At 37.5% G+C, this 18852-nt stretch overlaps 1 protein-coding gene across 7 annotated transcripts in view; it reads right to left on the bottom strand.

The window, feature by feature from the left end:
• Positions 1–334: 334 nt before the first annotated feature.
• Positions 335–18852, bottom strand: part of SNX10 (sorting nexin 10) — an 88579-nt gene continuing 70061 nt past the window's right edge. For 5 of the 7 annotated variants that reach the window (XM_023225919.2, XM_031936037.1, XM_023225922.2 and 2 more), the window contains 5 exons: positions 13256–13342; positions 9727–9827; positions 9215–9313; positions 2320–2532; positions 335–1865 (listed from right to left, as the gene is read on the bottom strand). In XM_023225919.2, the coding sequence (XP_023081687.1) occupies positions 1784–1865; positions 2320–2532; positions 9215–9313; positions 9727–9827; positions 13256–13342 (582 nt within the window). In that variant the 3' untranslated portion in view covers positions 335–1783. The remainder of the gene's footprint in view (positions 1866–2319; positions 2533–9214; positions 9314–9726; positions 9828–13255; positions 13343–18852) is intronic. The other 2 variants (XM_023225923.2, XM_023225924.2) reach the window with 1 other exon arrangement.

Consider the following 18852-nt stretch of genomic DNA (forward strand, 5'->3'; position numbering starts at 1 on the left):
TGATCTCATGACATTTACATACTAAATATTAGGCATTAATATTAATTTGATGGCTGTTACATCATCTAAAAATAATATGACAGTTGGTGGCATAGTATGTGTTTTTCAAAACTGCTGTAAAACAGAAATAGTGTAAACTCAAATACATATTGCTGAAGGGATGAGGATCGCTCTTAAATGCCTGGATGGCATAAACTTTACATATTAGCATGGTAAGAAATTACTAAATCTTGTGCACATGTACCCTAGAACATAAAGTATAATTTAAAAAAAAGAAATTACTAAATCTTTTCTTTTCCTGTATTAAAATAATGAGGATCTAAGACACATTAAATCAAAATATTTACAAAAAAATGTTTTAGACCAAAGAAAAAAAGGACAAATTAAAGAAATCATTCTAAATTTAAGTTTTTAAATGTTAGTTCTTAGTTTTGTTAGCTTTTTTTTCTGTTGGTTCTTTGAAACAAGCATTGTAAAGACTTTTTAATAATACAATAGCTTTTAAACTCCTAGTGAAAATGAAAAGGTTGCTTTTTGTAGTAGCTTCTGCCACTCTTCAATTAGGCTGGGTGACAAAGCAACAAGTTACCCTAGTTATCTGAAAATATCTTCCTGTTAGTTTCACAGAAATATTTTGTACCATTCAACATGGAAGAAACTTGGCTAATTATCTCAAGAAAATGTTGCCTCATCTGAAATCTGAAGTTCAAAATAGTTTATCTAAGATATCTTTGGGACATTAAAAAAAAAGACATTTTATGAAAATTATACCAATCTTCAAGTACATGCTTTAAAAGAAGGGGTTTTTAAAAAATGAATAATTATTTCTGAAATTAGCAAGTCGACATCCTTTTCTAAATTATGGGAATATTTATTGGTAAAATTAAATTTATTAATTTTTATAAAATCCTTCCTCTAAGTAGTAAGTAACCACCACTGATACTGAAAGTTATCTAGTGATAAGAAATTGCACATTTAGTCAAAAAATAAATCATTAACCTGTAGTTCTAATTATGCAATGATAATGAAAAAAATGATTTGTCTCCAGAAACCATTTGTTGAAGCTGATTTTGGACAATTAAAATGTTATTTCTGAATCTATATACTGGAATTATAAGTAATATTACTAGCACTATCTATGTTTTTTCTAAGATGTAAACATTATTTTAATATGTCTCTATTCATAAGATACATTTCCATCTAAGCGTGAAACAGAATACTGGAAAGGTTAAATACTCTTAAAATATTTCAGTCGAACACCCAAAAGCATATAGTGTTTTGCCAGTGCACAGGAGGTATCCACAAAATATCAGCCACATGTCTGAGAGAGGCAGTCTGGTCTACACTGTTACTCTTCATAGGGGTTAACAACATATACACCGTGTTTACCGTTTACGGTGACGCTGCCCCACTGATACAAGAAGGAATGCTCTATCTTGATTTTAAATGCTACTTAGTTGCCTATCTTTTTAAATTCAGTAAAACCAACTAGGTTTTTTTAAAGCATGTAAGTCATTTCATTTGAGGGCAAGATCTTGTTTACCAATAATGTCTGCCTGTAAAGGATAGTATTGCATTCACAGGATTTTTAGCTTTACACAGAAGCCTACCTAAAATAAGACAACATAAAAATACCACTAATAAACAACCCAACAGCTTTAAGAATTTAAATACCTAACATCATGACAGTGAGCTTTAGGTAAGAATGTATTATTACGAAGCTTTCTTCTCTATGACTGGACATAATTTGCTATTCCTAAGATAGTAACATTAGAATTATTTTTCAGGATTCCTGCGGAGCTGTATTTACTTTACATCCATGTGAACTGCTGTCATCACTACTGTGTCCAAGCCCAGAGGATGAACTGGAAAAGAAGAGAGGGGAAAATAATAAAAAGAGGAAATTGGTTTTCACAACACACTCAAAGCCTGAGTAACAGAGGAGAACTTTAATTATCTCCAGTCACAAAGAGAGACAGGAAATTTGGACTTTTAATTAGCCATTTGGAGTGCAGTTGGATATTTTTTTAGCTAGATAATTTAAACGCGAATAATTCAAGTCTGACTAAATGAAAGTCACATAATCAGAATGCAAATAATTGAATTTCTACTGCATTCATTAATTCAGTGTGGAGGTGTGTGTGAAGACTACTATGATGAGCTGTCACAGCTCAATAAAATCTCAGTCAATTAATTTTTTCATTATCTTAGTGTTACATCAACAAAAAAGTGAAGTGTGTATATATATCTATACACATGCATATGTGCACTATGTGTTACATAAATACATATACATTAAATCAAAATGCAAGGAAATACCTTTCTGAATCATAATCTATATCATTTTCTTTTTTTCCTTCTTCATCTTCTTCAGGGAAACGTCTGTTCATCAAGGCAAACTTGTGAATTGCTTCTTCCACAGAATACTTAGTCTGCCCAGAAACACAGGCCTCAATGTCTTCTGAATTCAGATGGCTCTGTAAGAAGAGGTGAAGGCTGCTATCTGAAAGCAAAAGTGCATTCTGTAGGACTCTGTATTAAAATAGAAAAAAAGGAAAAATAATTGGTGAACAGGATGGTCAGTGATAGGGTAGAAGAAAGAAAAACATTAGAAAATGTACCACTGAAGGTAATTTCTCTCCTGTGGTAAACTTTGTATCAATTATGGGCTCTGCCCATTAAGGAGAGGAAAGCATATGTTAACTTTTATTCAATTATTTGGAAATTTAGGTGGGTAAAAACATGAAGCTAATAGTTAAGAACATCTGTCAAAAGAATAACTTCAAGGATATTTCTTCAATTTACCCATCTGTTATTACCATGTGGATTAATTATGGAAATATTTTGCTTAAATAGTCATAGAAATTTATTCTACTTTAAAAAATTTACTGCCAACAGCATGTCAACTCAGTGATCTTTATGGGATAGGCTGTCATGAAACATCAAAACTTTCAACTACTATTAAAAATTATATGAAGAAGTCGATACAATTCTCAGCATAGTTTACATTTTAAAACTTTACAAGTATAGTTATATACTTGAGTGCATGTTTACAACAGCTCATGAGAGAGATGGCTTTTTTTTAATACTTAAGGTTAACTATAAATTTCTCCAAAATCTTTAGGAGCACTGAATCTGTGTGTTGTCAAAATGAGCAACCAAATAAAATTGATCCCAGCCAACTTTACCATATATATAATTAAAATATGATAATGTTGTGATGAGCACATAGTGCTCTTCCCACATTCAAGATCAAAGTTTACAAAGACAGAACAGATTTCAACCAGGGCATCAGAACTACATGGAAGATTAAAAACTATTCTGTAGCAAAATCTATAGATGCTCAAATTCCTATCAGTGAATGTGTTTTCTCTGAAATGCACATCTTAGAATATGAAATAAAATCAAAGTATACCTTCATATTTAAATAAAAACTGATTTATCTTTTAGCAAAGACGTTGACATATGATAATTTAGTCTCTACGAATAATAGTTCAATAATTATGTAAGAGGAGACACTAAGACCAGATATAGGGGACAAAACTAAAACACTAAAACCAAGTAGAGTTTTGTTCAACATAAGACATTTCCAGTATAACAATCTGTGAAAAATAGATCATGTATTTCAGACCAAATGAACCTTATCTTATATTCTGCTTGTTTAAACAAGTAATAAGGAAAGTAAATCTCTTTTGGCCATTAATATCAGTTTAGTGAAAATCCAAGGTCATTATAATAACAAGTCCTTTTCTACAAAATAAAACAATGATTTCTCAACAAAGGCAAAAATGCCTAAAAATGCACAGTATTAAAAGCAAAATCTAGCTGTCCCCTTTGCTTCAGCAGGTTTACAGTTTGAGAAAATATGCTTTACTGGTCTATTAGAAGGAAAAGTAAAACGTTTGTGCTTTTTAAAAGGCAAAACCTCAAGCAAAACAGCTAAATCCTTCCTTTTCCCTCTGTGTCCTCAGCCCTGGGTCCTCCCAGAAGATGACCATGTCACATGATAATGATTAATTCACCAAGTACAAGTAGCTAAGTAGTAAATCCCTCTTTACTCTTTGAGATTTATTTTCTACATTTACAAATGTTTACCATTCTGAGTTTAAATACTAGATTAAGAGAAGAGTTATAGAGCAACAATCCATTAATATGAACTTGGATTGTGAAGTCTGTGAAGTGAGCAGAGTGTTTCCTGTGGCCCCTGTCAGCGGTTTCCTGCCTGCCATAAGTACAAGGAACTGTTCATGGGATTGTACTCACAGCTTTGTTTCTGTTAGAAATGTGTTTTATTTTCTTTATAAAATAATGGGTAACCTTTAAAATTGATTTTAGATGGTTTGAGGCATTACACCACAAAAGTAATGAGCACTAATGCCAACGATATTGGACACAAATTCATTTTAGCTTTATTTCATGTCTGAAGCAATTCTACTGAGCCTTGAACCGCTCATGTGTTGTTATTAACTTGCTAGTAACTTAACACATGGGTACAGCAAACAAAAGTGATCAGAGTCCAGGTTGATCGGGACCTCAAGGCTACTGTCCTTTTCCTTGAGCTATAATTCAATTTCCAATTTTACTGTACATTAGACTCATTATTTCCCAGTGTTTTCTTTTTCTGCTCAATACTGCCATCTGGAGGACACACAGATGAAAAGAGGAGGAGCCAGGCTCACCCAGCTCACAATTCCAAAGAGGGAGAGAAAGATGTGGCTGAGGAGGGGACATCTGAACACTTCCCCAGGCCTAGAGTTCAGACCAGTCAGTCAGCTAGACAGTTTTGGTCTTTGGAATCTCCTCTGTTTCTCTGGCTAAATTCATGCCACCATACTCCATGAGTATGAGTTTTAAATAAGCAAAAATAATTTTTAAATGTATTTATATGCTTTTTATTTTATAGTCAGTTCATTCTGAAATTTAAAATGAAAATTTTTGAGAGTGTTTTCCCATCTGGTTAGTTGAGCATAATTAATTTATTCTGAGTACTATTTGGCTTACTATCAGAGAGGGCTGTGACTGCCACCATAATATTAAATCCTACTTTTTCCTTAGTCATGTTTGTGCCATATTTTCCACAAACAAATCTAACAGCAGAAAATCAGTTTCTAACCTAATAGAAAGAGTACTTTGTAAAACAGTCAACAAAATGTCATTTGTAGAAACCTCCATTTAAAAAGTATATTATTTTCAAATCTTTATAAAAGGAATAAAAAATAGCCTCTAGGATTTTAAAATAATTTCTAAAAAGATATTTATAGTGCAAATCAGAAGTTATTCCTTTCCCTATAACAATTTTAGACTAAACAAAGCAAAACCTGTTTTTTTCCCTAAATTGGACACAGTTGAAAAGCACAGTTTTCCTCAACACGATTTTATTAGATGTATTATATGATGGTTTAGCTAAGAACAATATATAGCTAGGCAAAATCATTTCATCCTAACTAAGGATGTCCTGGGTCTACTGAACCCAATACAATGATATATATATACATCTGTAGAGTACATGGAAGATTAGCAGTTTGATGTAGGAAAAAAAATTAACTCAGCCTGTTTAGCTCTTACTATAAGGAAAAATAAAACCTACAAATCTTCATTGAAGACATTCATGATCTGTGCTGTGGTGCCCTCTATTGAATACAAAGACATAAAAATCGTGTGTATGTAAAACTAGCTGTCATGGTTAAAAACTTTAATATTCCTTAATATTTGAAGAAATACAAAACCATGATACTAAAGTCTAAACTGCAGGGTAAATGTAGTTGTATTAATGGGATGAATTCAGTAAAGAAGGAAAGCGGCTCCCACTCATGAATAAATCTGTTCAAACCTAAATTGAAAATCCCATTCAAACCTAAAAATTAGTAGGAATTCCATTTTCCATAGTTGGAGACTTACTGAGTTTGTATTTTTTAGCCTATAACTTACTTTTCGTAACTATTAGAAGTGACTTTACGTTTATAATTATTCAGGGGCAAGAATAAAAAAGGGAGATTATAGTTAAGACTGAAAAAAAATGAGTATATTTGAAAAATCTCACAATCATACCAAATTTAGCCAGCATTTAAGAGTACTGCTAATTTTAAATTTGCCAGGTCCTGGGATTCATATAGTACATCTACCTTTCCTATAATTTCTTTATCTATAAAACTGAGATAATATCCAACTCCTAAGAATTTTGTAAATACTGAGACTAAAACATGTAAAATGCCAAACACGTAGAAAGTGTTTGATAAATGGTAGAAATTATTCTTATTTGGCCCCTAGTCAAAGAAACAATTTTCTAATTCCTCTACAAAGATCAGTACTTTCTTATTAAATATGTATCATTTCACAAATGACCTTAAAAGAAAAACAGGTATATACACACATATACAAAGACATTGTGGTTTCAAAAGATTTGAACATATTTAGTGCTTCTGGTTCATAACTTCAAAACTTACATGAAAACCAGGCTTTAAAAATACATGCTAAAAACCTACAATACAAGTATGTTTCCATGTTTTAATGCTGTGGTTTCTAAAATTCCTCTATGAACAAGGTACTGGCTATTGATGGCTGGCCCTGTTTAGGTAACCAATGGGGGTTCAGAGGATGTCAGACTGGGGCCAAGACACAGTGCCAAGGTATACATCACATCCAGTTTCCTAAAGTGGACCTGGGTTGGGTGAGGGTAGAGTGCACCAGGGGCAAAGACATCGAGGGCGCTGCCTTACATAACCCAGGCAAGCACAGATCTGAAGGACACAGAAGAGAGGCTGGGGAGGGTCAGCAGGGGCCGCAGAGCTCAGGTCAGGCCTGAAGCCAGCCCTGTGGTATTTGACTCCTCACTTCCTTCAGGTTTAGGCTGTGTAGAAGCACCAGCTTTCATTTTTAAAGTGAAATATTAACTTGTAGGCAAACGTTCACATACCACAGTGGAACAAATGGTATCACAAGAGAACCCCCTGCCAACTCCATGATTTGACAACCCAATCGGATGACAATCCAGATTCAGCGTTAATGAATCTAGCCGTAGCCCTGGATATGTACACAGTGCTCCCCACTAGAATGGAAGTGTCAGGAGGACAAGGACTTGTTCATTCTGTGCAGTCCTATGTCCGCGGCACACAGGACTAAGCATTCACTTAATAAACCTCTGTTGAATGAAGGATCGCTGCATGGTTTTTGGAGGTTTTTTCAAGTCCTTTTCATCCGTAGGACACAACCACCCAGTGAGGTTGGCTATGGGTGGGTAATATTATCCCACTCTATAGCAAACAAAGGCTTAAAAGGAATGAAGTGACTGCTCCAAGGCTCACATGCAGCTACAAAAAAAACCCCAGGAACCATGATTATGGGAGACCTAGAACCCAGCTCCTTGAGTTCCTGAACCAGGACACTTTCTACTATGACATCTGCATCAAATACAACCAGCACACAGTCAAACCATGCACTATGCAAAAATAACCTGGCACAAGCATAACCCCACTTTGGCTGAATGACACTCACAGGGTCATTCATTTGGGTACATCAACTGTGGATAGAAAGGTTGTGTTCAAAACAACAAAGTAATTCCTGGTCAAAAACATATACCCTGCACTTAACTAGCTATATAATTCAGAGGCATGTGCTGTCTTCTGACCTGAAATAAGACTTCCCTATAGAAGACAAGCTGCCACAGCTCCCCCAGGACAACATCCACACTAGAGTGACAGGCAACTCTGTAGAATTGTGTGGCGGGGACCACATCTCAAGGGAGAGGCCATCAGCCACCTTGGCTTCATAGAGACAACAATTAAAATCAGAGGCCTCCTCTAGGGGAAAGGACAGGAAAAACTTGGCCAGGTCTCTGTTCTGCCATGCCTGTGATACCCCCCAAAAATACAATGAAATATTTTTGGAGGACTTGGCTCTGCTAATCTGTTCTTCTGGTCTCTTGCCATGTTTAATCCTCTGGCTTCTCTTCATTTGCCTACTCTCCCTCAATTTATAATCTTGGATCTTTCTGTATGTCTCTAGGACACCTTCAAAGGAAAGGCACTAAGTCAATCTAATAGAAATAAATATTAATATTAATGTGCATACTTAATATCCAAACCCTTTATGAGAGAGCCAAATGGAGAGGAGGCAGTATATTATTTCAGGCTAGCTCTAAGATCCTATTTAGTGAACCCCAAAGGAGATGACTTCAGATCCTGAAACTACTAGAAAAAGAAACAGTTCAGGAGATTGGATCCTGTCAGTAACTAGCAGTCATATGACTCAGCCTATTTCCTTATCTACAAAATTAGAAATGAGAAAAGCAAAAGCTGTCTCATGTCTAAGTACATTAAGATACTAACAGCCAACATGAAGACAGCACACACTGCATGCCAGACACTGTCATGAGTGCTTTATAGTCACTAACTCGTCTATCTTCTCAACAACCCTATGAGGTAGGTACTATGATTACCCCATTTTATAGAAGGGAAGACACAGGCAGAGGAGGTAAATGATCTGCCCAAGCCCCCAGCTAGTAAGTGGCACAGTGAGGATCTGAAACCAGGTAGCCTGGCCTTGGAGTCTAGGTGTAAATCAGTGTGCTATATGGCCTCTAGCATTCTGGGTATTCCAGTATTCCAAAGAGTGGCCGGGGAGGGGCCGGGGGGAATCACTGGTAGTGTGAACTCAGGCAGCTTTAACTGCAATGCCCACCATCACAGAGTAATCCAGAGTTAATAACTCACTGAGACTGTTCACATGCCACCAAATACTCCTTTATAAACATTCCCTTCAAAGATCAGCATTAAACCATTAGAGGAACCCAGAAGGATATTAGCAGCCCATTACTGAGCTGATTTTGGTCTGTAAATTCTAAGCATTGTAAACAAAGACAGTTTTTAAGAAGCGCCTTTTGATAAGTAGGCATATTTGTTTCCTGGCAAATTTTTACTTTTGTCAGCTAAACTCCCACGTAATTTGGATCTGCCTGACAGCTTAAAGGACCATGTATTTGTTATCTAATTGAATTCGTTCATTGTTTTCTTCCTGGAAGACTTGGTCCCAAATATGTACCACATGATGTGAGCCACAAGATGGTGCTCTAATATAGGAAATGGACCAGTGGGTTTCGCTCTAGTGCAGATTATTCCCATTTCAGAAACAGGAACATTCTTCCCCACGCCACCATGCAGCTCTTGCAAAGCACTTGCTCACACCCCTTGTCTGGCCACAGAAGTGTCGGGACACTCACTTTCTGAGGAAATCTTCCAGACCCTGGCGACGCTGATCCACATGCTGGCGATTGTTCATGTTGAAAAACAGGTTTTTAGATGGAAGTTCTGGAAGTTGTCTTAGGAGAAAGAAAAAGAAATGTTTTTAGATGATTAATTCAAGGTGCTTCTGTTACAGAAATCCCTCAAAGTGAAGGCAAATTATGTATGATGATTATTATCACACAATTATTCTATAATTATGATTACACATTATATAGTTATATAATAAGAGTATGAGGAAGTCAGCTTAAAGAAAAACCCATCTTTAAACATTTCTGAGGCCTTTCATGGACTATACCTATCAAAGTTGGTAAAATTTAAGTGATAAATTTTAAATTCAGATGCAGTAGCTAACAAACTAAACCTACATATTGTAATCAAGGCAAAAGCCTATAAAAATCCTTCATATCTTACATATATCTTAATGAACATCAATTTCAAATATTCAATATAATGACAAAGTCTCCTCAATATACTCTAAATCACTTACACCAGCAACGCATTACTTTGGAGTCTCTGCCTCAGCCACACGAATTCTCTGTATCTTCTTCGTACACAGGATGTTTTCATTGTAAAACACATGCTATTAGTCTGTACAGAAAAAGTAGAAAAATGAGTCTCACCTGAGGAAAACAAAATGCATTTCTTGTATCTATAATTCACAATATGATCCCAATATTCATTCTAAATAGGATTTAAACCACCAAACATATATTTATATTTATGCCAGTACTCTGAAATCTTGCACATAACCCAGGAACATAACAGCCCTGAAGACAGCCGGGATGACGGAAATAAGCAGTGTTGCCCCAGGGCGAGGTATGACCTGGCCACTCCCTGCGGCCACTCCCTGCATCCTGAAGGAGCCTCCTACTCACCTATGAGCACTGCTTTCAAGAATAAATAATAAAAAATAAATCCTAAGATATAAATGACAGGTAGGAGCTCAGGTTCATGCACTGCATTTTACCACCATCCACGTAAGCTGGAGGAGCCTCTGGGGCTTAGAGACACCTCCTCACGACCCTTTATGAGACATTGCAGAAATCTTTATCTCCTTGACATGGCCACCCTGCAGATCACACAAATCACCAGGAATTCTGAAATCACTTTTAAACTAGAGAATAGCCTTCCCTTCTCTACTGTATGTGAGAGACAGTATGTCCATCCAAGCCAGAGAACGGCCGTAGTGCGTGGGGGATGAGCATCTGGCATGGAGGACAGGCCGACCGGATTTCCAGTCCTGGTTCTACTACAGGGCAAGTCACTCAAACTTCAGTTTCCTGAGTGCTAAAATGGGATGAACTAGTACATATCTAATTCACAGGGTGGTTGTGAGGATTGATAATAAGCACTTGGCCAATGTTATCTATTAATATTACCATTAGTTACTAAGTGTTGTTTTCCTTCCAGCTACCCTAAGGCAGACTTGGAAAAAGCCACCGATGTCGTCCCCATGCTAAGCTCAGCCACAATGCTTCTCCTTTGGGTAAACGTAAGATGAGAGTAAATATTCTCCTTTGAGTAAAACCCAGCAAAATATTTGTTTCTCCTGGTTTTTGAAAATATGAGTATCTCTATTCTCTGGTTTCAAAATCTGATTTTCTAATCTAAATGAAAAACAATTTTTTACCCTCAAGATGAGTACTATTTCAAAAATTATTATTCTACCGCTTCGTATGCCCAGCGATTGTTTTCCTTGGGAAATCTAAGTAATTATGTGCATTAGCTCTTAAATTATTCTCATGAAATATATGACATGGTTCCTGGTATTCTTACACTTTGTAAAGTTCAGAAAACTTCAGAATGTAGACAGGTTAAGAGGCTCACCTCCAAGGTAGCCACTGGTCTAAATCCCATTATCTTTAACGATATGGCAGCAAAACCCACTGGAAGGAGTTTGTGGCAAATAACACTCTGTGAGTGGACTTAGAGCACACCAGGGCCTCACTCTAATGTGCTCTTTGGGGACTAGGTTTGCAGACCATGTTATACCAGAACTAGTGCCCTAACGAGGCTTGAGCAGGTATCTTCCCAGTACCCTCTCCCTAAAGAATCCCTGACCACTACAGGGATTCCTGACATCTCAGACACAGGCTGGGTCCATTTAAACTCCCTTTAATTTCTCTGCTCACAACCACCATGGCTGTCAATAACTAAAAATCCACCTGGTACCTACACCAGACTGAGGTCCACCCATAAGTCCTTCATTTGCATTGCAGGTTCAAGGGAGTATTTAATTTATGATGGCTACCCAGCTCTAGGGTCTACTAGTTTAAAATTCCAAGTAAACGTTAAGATCCCAGAGTTGCGTGACATCATCTTCCTTGAGGTTAATTTAAACAAGTTGTAAGACCAGCTTCTCTACCTCAAACCTCTACGGGTTAACAACTAAGAGAAGCCAACCAGAACTCCCTAGCTCTGCCATCCACTTTTAATTGTATGACAGGTGGAAGTCTCAAGATTAGAGGATACTGAGATCACTAACTGATTAAGTTCCTCTAAATCAATTTGCTTGTTTTTGCTGTCCACCAAGCCAAGGCTTATCCATTGTCAATTTATTAGTATTTCAGAGAAGTGCCAGGACACCATCAAATACTATTTGTGGAACCCATCATTTCTGGCTCCAGATGGAGATTTCTGAATTTACATCAGGCTATGTATAGAGCAGAGAAAAATCTATACTTTCATTCATTCCTGGGAATAATTAAATTTCATGCCTATCATGAAGTGCGTGATAAAGACACACAATTTTTTTAGAGAAAGTTAGAAGGCAACTAAAAATATTTCATTTTACTTCAAATGCTTATTCTTATATAGTCATAATTTTCCACACAGAATGCAACTCCAGTGTGAGCTTATGAGTAAAATCAAAACAGAATCAAAATCCATGGCATATCCTGGAATGGCTTTACAACACAATCAAAAAAGCAATTCTGGGTTTTTCTTTTATTTTTTGAAGTTGGGGAAACTTCAGAGAAAAAAGGGAAGAAAGGAGAATTTAAAAAAAGAAAAGTTCTATGGCGGGTGTTTGGGTGTCCAATATACCAAGTTAGCTATTTACAATGGGAAGATTAAATAATGGTTACATTTTACTTCACTTGTGCTATGAAGTCACGGATACAATCTGGGTCAGCTTCTGTGCTCCCCAATTGAACTAATTTAGTTTGCATCTGATATGCATCTGATTTAGAGGCAAAAAGTATTATCCTCAAAATCGGTGCCAATAAACTATAGCCTGAGGGCCAAATCTAGTCTGAGACCTGTCTTTGCACATAAAGTTTTATTGGAATACAATTATGCTCATTCATTTATGCACTGTCTGTGGCTGCTTTTCACCTGCAACAGCAGAAATAAGTAGTCTCGATAGAAACCGTATGGCCCACAAACTGAAGATATTTACTACCTTTACAGAAAAAGCTTTCTTACCCTTATTTAAGATGGTCACAGAAGGCCACACACCACACAACATTGTTCAAGAGATTGTAACACAGTAGGATCCACGCAAGGCACGTCATTTCTAATTGCTTACTCATTACATTAATTACTCAGATTCTAGACAAATTAATCACAATAATTGCACATATCCATTTCCCACCTTCTGATTCTATATATAAAACACCACCCATCTCTTTTTCCAAAGAACTCTATATCCTCTCAAACTTGAAGGTTATCAGGCATTATCTTATTCAGAAATACGCTATAGCAGATCATAAGTGCCATTAATGAGCTATAAGTACTCTTTACACATGCATTTTAGATGCATGCGCATCTTTGTATGTGAAGGCAATAAACATTAAAATATTAATATTAACAAAGGAACAATAAGGGATTCAAATAAGTAATTTTTCAACTTTAGGAACCATCTTACTAGTTCATGTAAGATAAAAGCATTAGTTGTAATCATTCAAATTCAGTTTTTTGAATCAGAAAAACTTTTATAAGTGTCAACTTTATCCCATAAAATGTATCCCATAAAAATCCCTCAAAATTACTATTTCTACTGACTTCATACTTACATGAATACATATCTCATAGTCAATGTAAGAATGCCAGAAGTCCTCCTTCTGAATCCTAGGATCTCGAACCCAGACACTTACAAATTCCTGTAATGGCATCATAAACAAAGAATTATCCTTCAGAAGTGCAAGTAGGACTGGAAAGAACTGAGCAAATGACTGCAGTAAAACAAAACTGAAATGAGCTTTAACCAATGTGGTACTTTGTAATACTTTAAAAAACAAGAAGTAAAGTTAATGAATCAGGCACCACGAGCAAATCCAGAAAACACTTTTGCCACATAATGGAATTTTTTAAATAATGCAAAACTGAGGTGGGAGCACTTCTGGATAGTTTTACTGGTTATCTGAAGACAAGTATACTGTAAAACTGACTTTTAATTTTTAATCATAAAAAATTGGTCCAGGTTTTTTTCGAATTTAAAAAGTGATCATTTCTTACTTTCTTCATCTCTTCAAACTGAAACAATGGGCCCTTCTGGGTAAGTTGCTCACTAGGACACAAATAAGAAAGGGCATGAGGCCAGGCATGGCGGCTCACACCTGTAATCCCAGCACTTTGGAAGGATCTCTTGAGCCCAGGAGTTTGAGACCAGCCTGGGCAACATGGCGAAACCCCATCTCTACAAAAAATACAAACTTAGTCAGGTGCGCTGGTGCACGCCTGTGGTCCCAGCTACTCAGGAAGCTGAGGAGGGTGGAGCACTTGAGTCCAGGAGGTCAAGGCTGCAGTGAGCCTTGATTGTGCCCCTGCACCCCAGTCTGGGCAAAAGAGGGAGACCCTGTCTCAAAAGAAGAAAAAGAAAGGATACCAAAGGTCATGGGAAAAGTAAGCAAAGAGAATTTCCTGGACACTTACACTCTTCCAAGACTAAACCAGGAAGAATCCCTGAATAGACCAATAGCAGGCTCTGAAATTGAGGCAATAATTAATAGCCTACCAACCAAAAAAAGTCCAGGACCAGATGGATTCACAGCTGAATTCTACCAGAGGTACAAGGAGGAGCTGGTACCATTCCTTCTGAAACTATTCCAATCAACAGAAAAAGAGGGAATCCTCCCTAACTCATTTTATGAGGCCAACATCATCCTGATACCAAAGCCTGGCAGAGACACAACAAAAAAAGAAAATTTTAGACCAATATCCCTGATGAACATCGATGCAAAAATCTTCAATAAAATACTGGCAAACCGGATTCAGCAGCACATCAAAAAGCTTATCCACCATGATCAAGTGGGCTTCATCCCTGGGATGCAAGGCTGGTTCAACATTCGCAAATCAATAAACGTAATCCAGCATATAAACAGAATCAAAGACAAGAACCACATGATTATCTCAATAGATGCAGAAAAGGCTTTTGACAAAATTCAACAGCCCTTCATGCTAAAAACGCTCAATAAATTCGGTATTGATGGAATGTACCTCAAAATAATAAGAGCTATTTATGACAAACCCACAGCCAATATCATACTGAATGGGCAAAAACTGGAAAAATTCCCTTTGAAAACTGGCACAAGACAGGGATGCCCTCTCTCACCACTCCCACTCAACATAGTGTTGGAAGTTCTGGCTAGGGCCATCAGGCAAGAGAAAGAAATAAAGGGTACCCAGTTAGGAAAAGAAGAAGTCAAATTGTCCCTGTTTGCAGATGACATGATTGTATATTTAGAAAACCCCATTGTCTCAGCCCAAAATCTCCTTAAGCTGATAAGCAACTTCAGCAAAGTCTCAGGATACAAAATTAATGTGCAAAAATCACAAGCATTCTTATACACCAGTAGCAGACAAACAGAGAGCCAAATCATGAATGAACTTCCATTCACAACTGCTTCAAAGAGAATAAAATACCTAGGAATCCAACTTACAAGGGATGTAAAGGACCTCTTCAAGGAGAACTAAAACCACTGCTCAGTGAAATCAAAGAGGACACAAACAAATGGAAGAACATACCATGCTCATGGATAGGAAAAATCAATATCGTGAAAATGGCCATACTGCCCAAGGTTATTTATACATTCAATGCCATCCCCATCAAGCTACCAATGAGTTTCTTCACAGAATTGGAAAAAACTGCTTTAAAGTTCATATGGAACCAAAAAAGAGCCCACATTGCCAAGACAATCCTAAGTCAAAAGAACAAAGCTGGAGGCATCACGCTACCTGACTTCAAACTATACTACAAGGCTACAGTAACCAAAACAGCATGGTACTGGTACCAAAACAGAGATATAGACCAATGGAACAGAACAGAGTCCTCAGAAATAATACCACACACACATCTACAGCCATCTGATCTTTGACAAACCTGAGAGAAACAAGAAATGGGGAAAGGATTCCCTATTTAATAAATGGTGCTGGGAAAATTGGCTAGCCATAAGTAGAAAGCTGAAACTGGATCCTTTCCTTACTCCTTATACAAAAATTAATTCAAGATGGATTAGAGACTTAAATGTTAGACCTAATACCATAAAAACCCTAGAAGAAAACCTAGGTAGTACCATTCAGGACATAGGCATGGGCAAGAACTCCACGTCTAAAACACCAAAAGCAACGGCAGCAAAAGCCAAAATGGACAAATGGGATCTAATTAAACTAAAGAGCTTCTGCACAGCAAAAGAAACTACAATCAGAGTGAACAGGCAAGCTACAGAATGGGAGAAAATTTTTGCAATCTACTCATCTGACAAAGGGCTAATATCCAGAACCTACAAAGAACTCAAACAAATTTACAAGAAAAAAACAAACAACCCCATCAAAAAGTGGGCAAAGGATATGAACAGACAGTTCTCAGAAGAAGACATTCATACAGCCAACAGACACATGAAAAAATGCTCATCATCACTCGCCATCAGAGAAATGCAAATCAAAACCACAATGAGATACCATCTCACACCAGTTAGAATGGCAATCATTAAAAAGTCAGAAAACAACAGGTGCTGGAGAGGATGTGGAGAAATAGGAACACTTTTACACTGTTGGTGGGACTGTAAACTAGTTCAACCATTATGGAAAACAGTATGGCGATTCCTCAAGGATCTAGAACTAGATGTACCATATGACCCAGCCATCCCACTACTGGGTATATACCCAAAGGATTATAAATCATGCTGCTATAAAGACACATGCACACGTATGCTTACTGCGGCACTATTCACAATAGCAAAGACTTGGAATCAACCCAAATGTCCATCTGTGACAGACTGTATTAAGAAAATGTGGCACATATACACCATGGAATATTATGCAGCCATAAAAAAGGATGAGTTTGCGTCCTTTGTAGGGAGATGGATGCAGCTGGAAACCATCATTCTCAGCAAACTATCACAAGAACAGAAAACCAAACACCACATGTTCTCACTCATAGGTGGGAACTGAACAATGAGATCACTTGGACTCGGGAAGGGGAACATCACACATCGGGGCCTATCATGGGGAGGGGGGAGGGATTGCATTGGGTGTTATACCTGATATAAATGACAAATTGATGGGTGCTGATGAGTTGATGGGTGCAGCACACCAACATGGCACAAGTATACATATGTAACAAACCTGCACGTTATGCACATGTACCCTAGAACTTAAAGTATAATAAAAAAATTAAAAAATTTAAAAAATTTAAAAAAAAGAAAATTAAAAAAAAGAAAGAAAAGTAAGCAAAGAGGGTTGAAGTTGACTTTATGCATACATCCCAGCCACATGAGAATAAGCAATAACAACTTATTAACAGAAAGAGGAACACCTTCTTTTACATAATACTTTTCTATTTTTAAAATACATTTCCCCTACGTTAAATCATTTCATCTTCATAATCTTTGTGTTGTACATAGAAATTAGGGATATTAAAAGTCATATATAGTAGATAATTTTGTTCTTTAAGAATAAGAATAAGAAAACATGGGGTAAAATTTAAAACAATAGGCCGGGCGCAGTGGCTCATGCCTGTAATCCCAGCACTTTGGGAGGCCAAGGCGGGCGGATCACAAGGTCAAGAGATTGAGACCATCCTGGCCAACACGGTGAAACCCCATCTCTACTAAAACTACAAAAATTAGCTGGGTGTGGTGGCGCGTGCCTGTAGTCCCAGCTACTCATGAGGCTGAGGCAGGAGAATCACTGGAACCCAGGATGCAGAAGTTGCAGTGAATCGAGATTGCATCACTGCACTCCAGCCTGGCAACAGAGCAAGACTCCGTCTCAAAAAAAAAAAAAAAAAAAAAAGAACAAGATAATCCTATAGTGATGCTCTTTGGCCATTATTTATTTTCTTTTTTCTGATTTTTGAGATAGGGTCTCACTCTGTCACCCAGACTGGAGTGCAGTGGTACAATCTTGGCTCACTGCAGCCTCAAGCTCCAAGGCTAAAATGATCCTCCTACCTTAGCCAATCTCACCCCCAGTAGCTGGACTATAGGCAGGTGCCACTATGCCCAGCTAATTTTTTAATTTTTTGTAGAGACAGGGTCTCGTTATGTTGCCCAGGCTGATTCCAAATTCCTAGGCTCAAGCAACACTCCTGCCTCAGCCTCCCAAAGTGCTGGGATTATAGGTATGAGCCACTGTGCCCTGGCCATTATTTCTTCTTCTCTATTTCTTTCTTTATTTATTTTTTTCATGTGCATTAAGAGACAACCATCATTTCTTAAAAGCACATTCTAAATTACAAGAGGGACTAAAAAACCATTTTTAAACCAAAGTATCCATAATATCCCCTAATCACAGTGTGATAAAGCAGATTCTGCCCAGGGACGGAAACAGAAGCAAAAATCCAGATACTTTGCTCTTGGTCTATGCTTTTCACCTCCATCTCTTGTCACTGTGTATGCGTGTGTGTCTCTTAAAATTTTAAATGCACACTCAAAATTCATTGCAGCACTAAGACTCCACATATTTTTTCAATCCTGAAAATATTTAACTTGGTTGGAGTGCTAAATATCACTATTCTCTTGTGGATGGCAAACTTCTTCCTTCTCTGCTCCCTGAAATGTTTCTGTGCCTGAGTGCCATCCCAGGCCGTTGTTCTTTGCACACTATTGCAATTCTAGGGTGACCTCATCCAAACACATTCAACCCCCTCGCATGGGCTGATGGTCCCCACCCAAAGCTCCATCCCAGTCCAGGCACCTCTCCCATGGATCTAGCCTCTAGCCTGATCCACCTAGAAGTCCCTTGAGCACGCCGTGCCCATACCCTTCCCACATCATCCTGCTCCCCTTCTCAGTGAAGAGCACCTCCCACCAACACCAGCTAGAAATCCAGTTCTCCCAGACCCCTGTTTGACTCATTCCCCAAATCCACACAGACCAAGTCCTTCAGAGTCATTCTCCTTGGAACCACTCACAACTATTCTCTCTGCTACTGCCTTGGTTTAAGGACCTCTAGCTCAACATTAATGCAAGAACTGCTAACTTATATCTGGGCCCATATCCAATGCATTCCCCACATGAAGACAAGAATGGCTCCAAAACACAGATCTGATGATGTTGCTTTCCTGCTGAAAATCCTTCAAAGGCTACCCCATAACCTTCAAGTTCAAACTCCTAAACTAGCACAATACAGCCTTTCATGATTTTCACTCTGCTTATTTTCAAAGGCTAAG

Source organism: Piliocolobus tephrosceles, chromosome 8 (assembly GCF_002776525.5).
Source record: "Piliocolobus tephrosceles isolate RC106 chromosome 8, ASM277652v3, whole genome shotgun sequence".
In the NCBI taxonomy this organism is placed as follows: Eukaryota; Metazoa; Chordata; class Mammalia; order Primates; family Cercopithecidae; genus Piliocolobus; species Piliocolobus tephrosceles.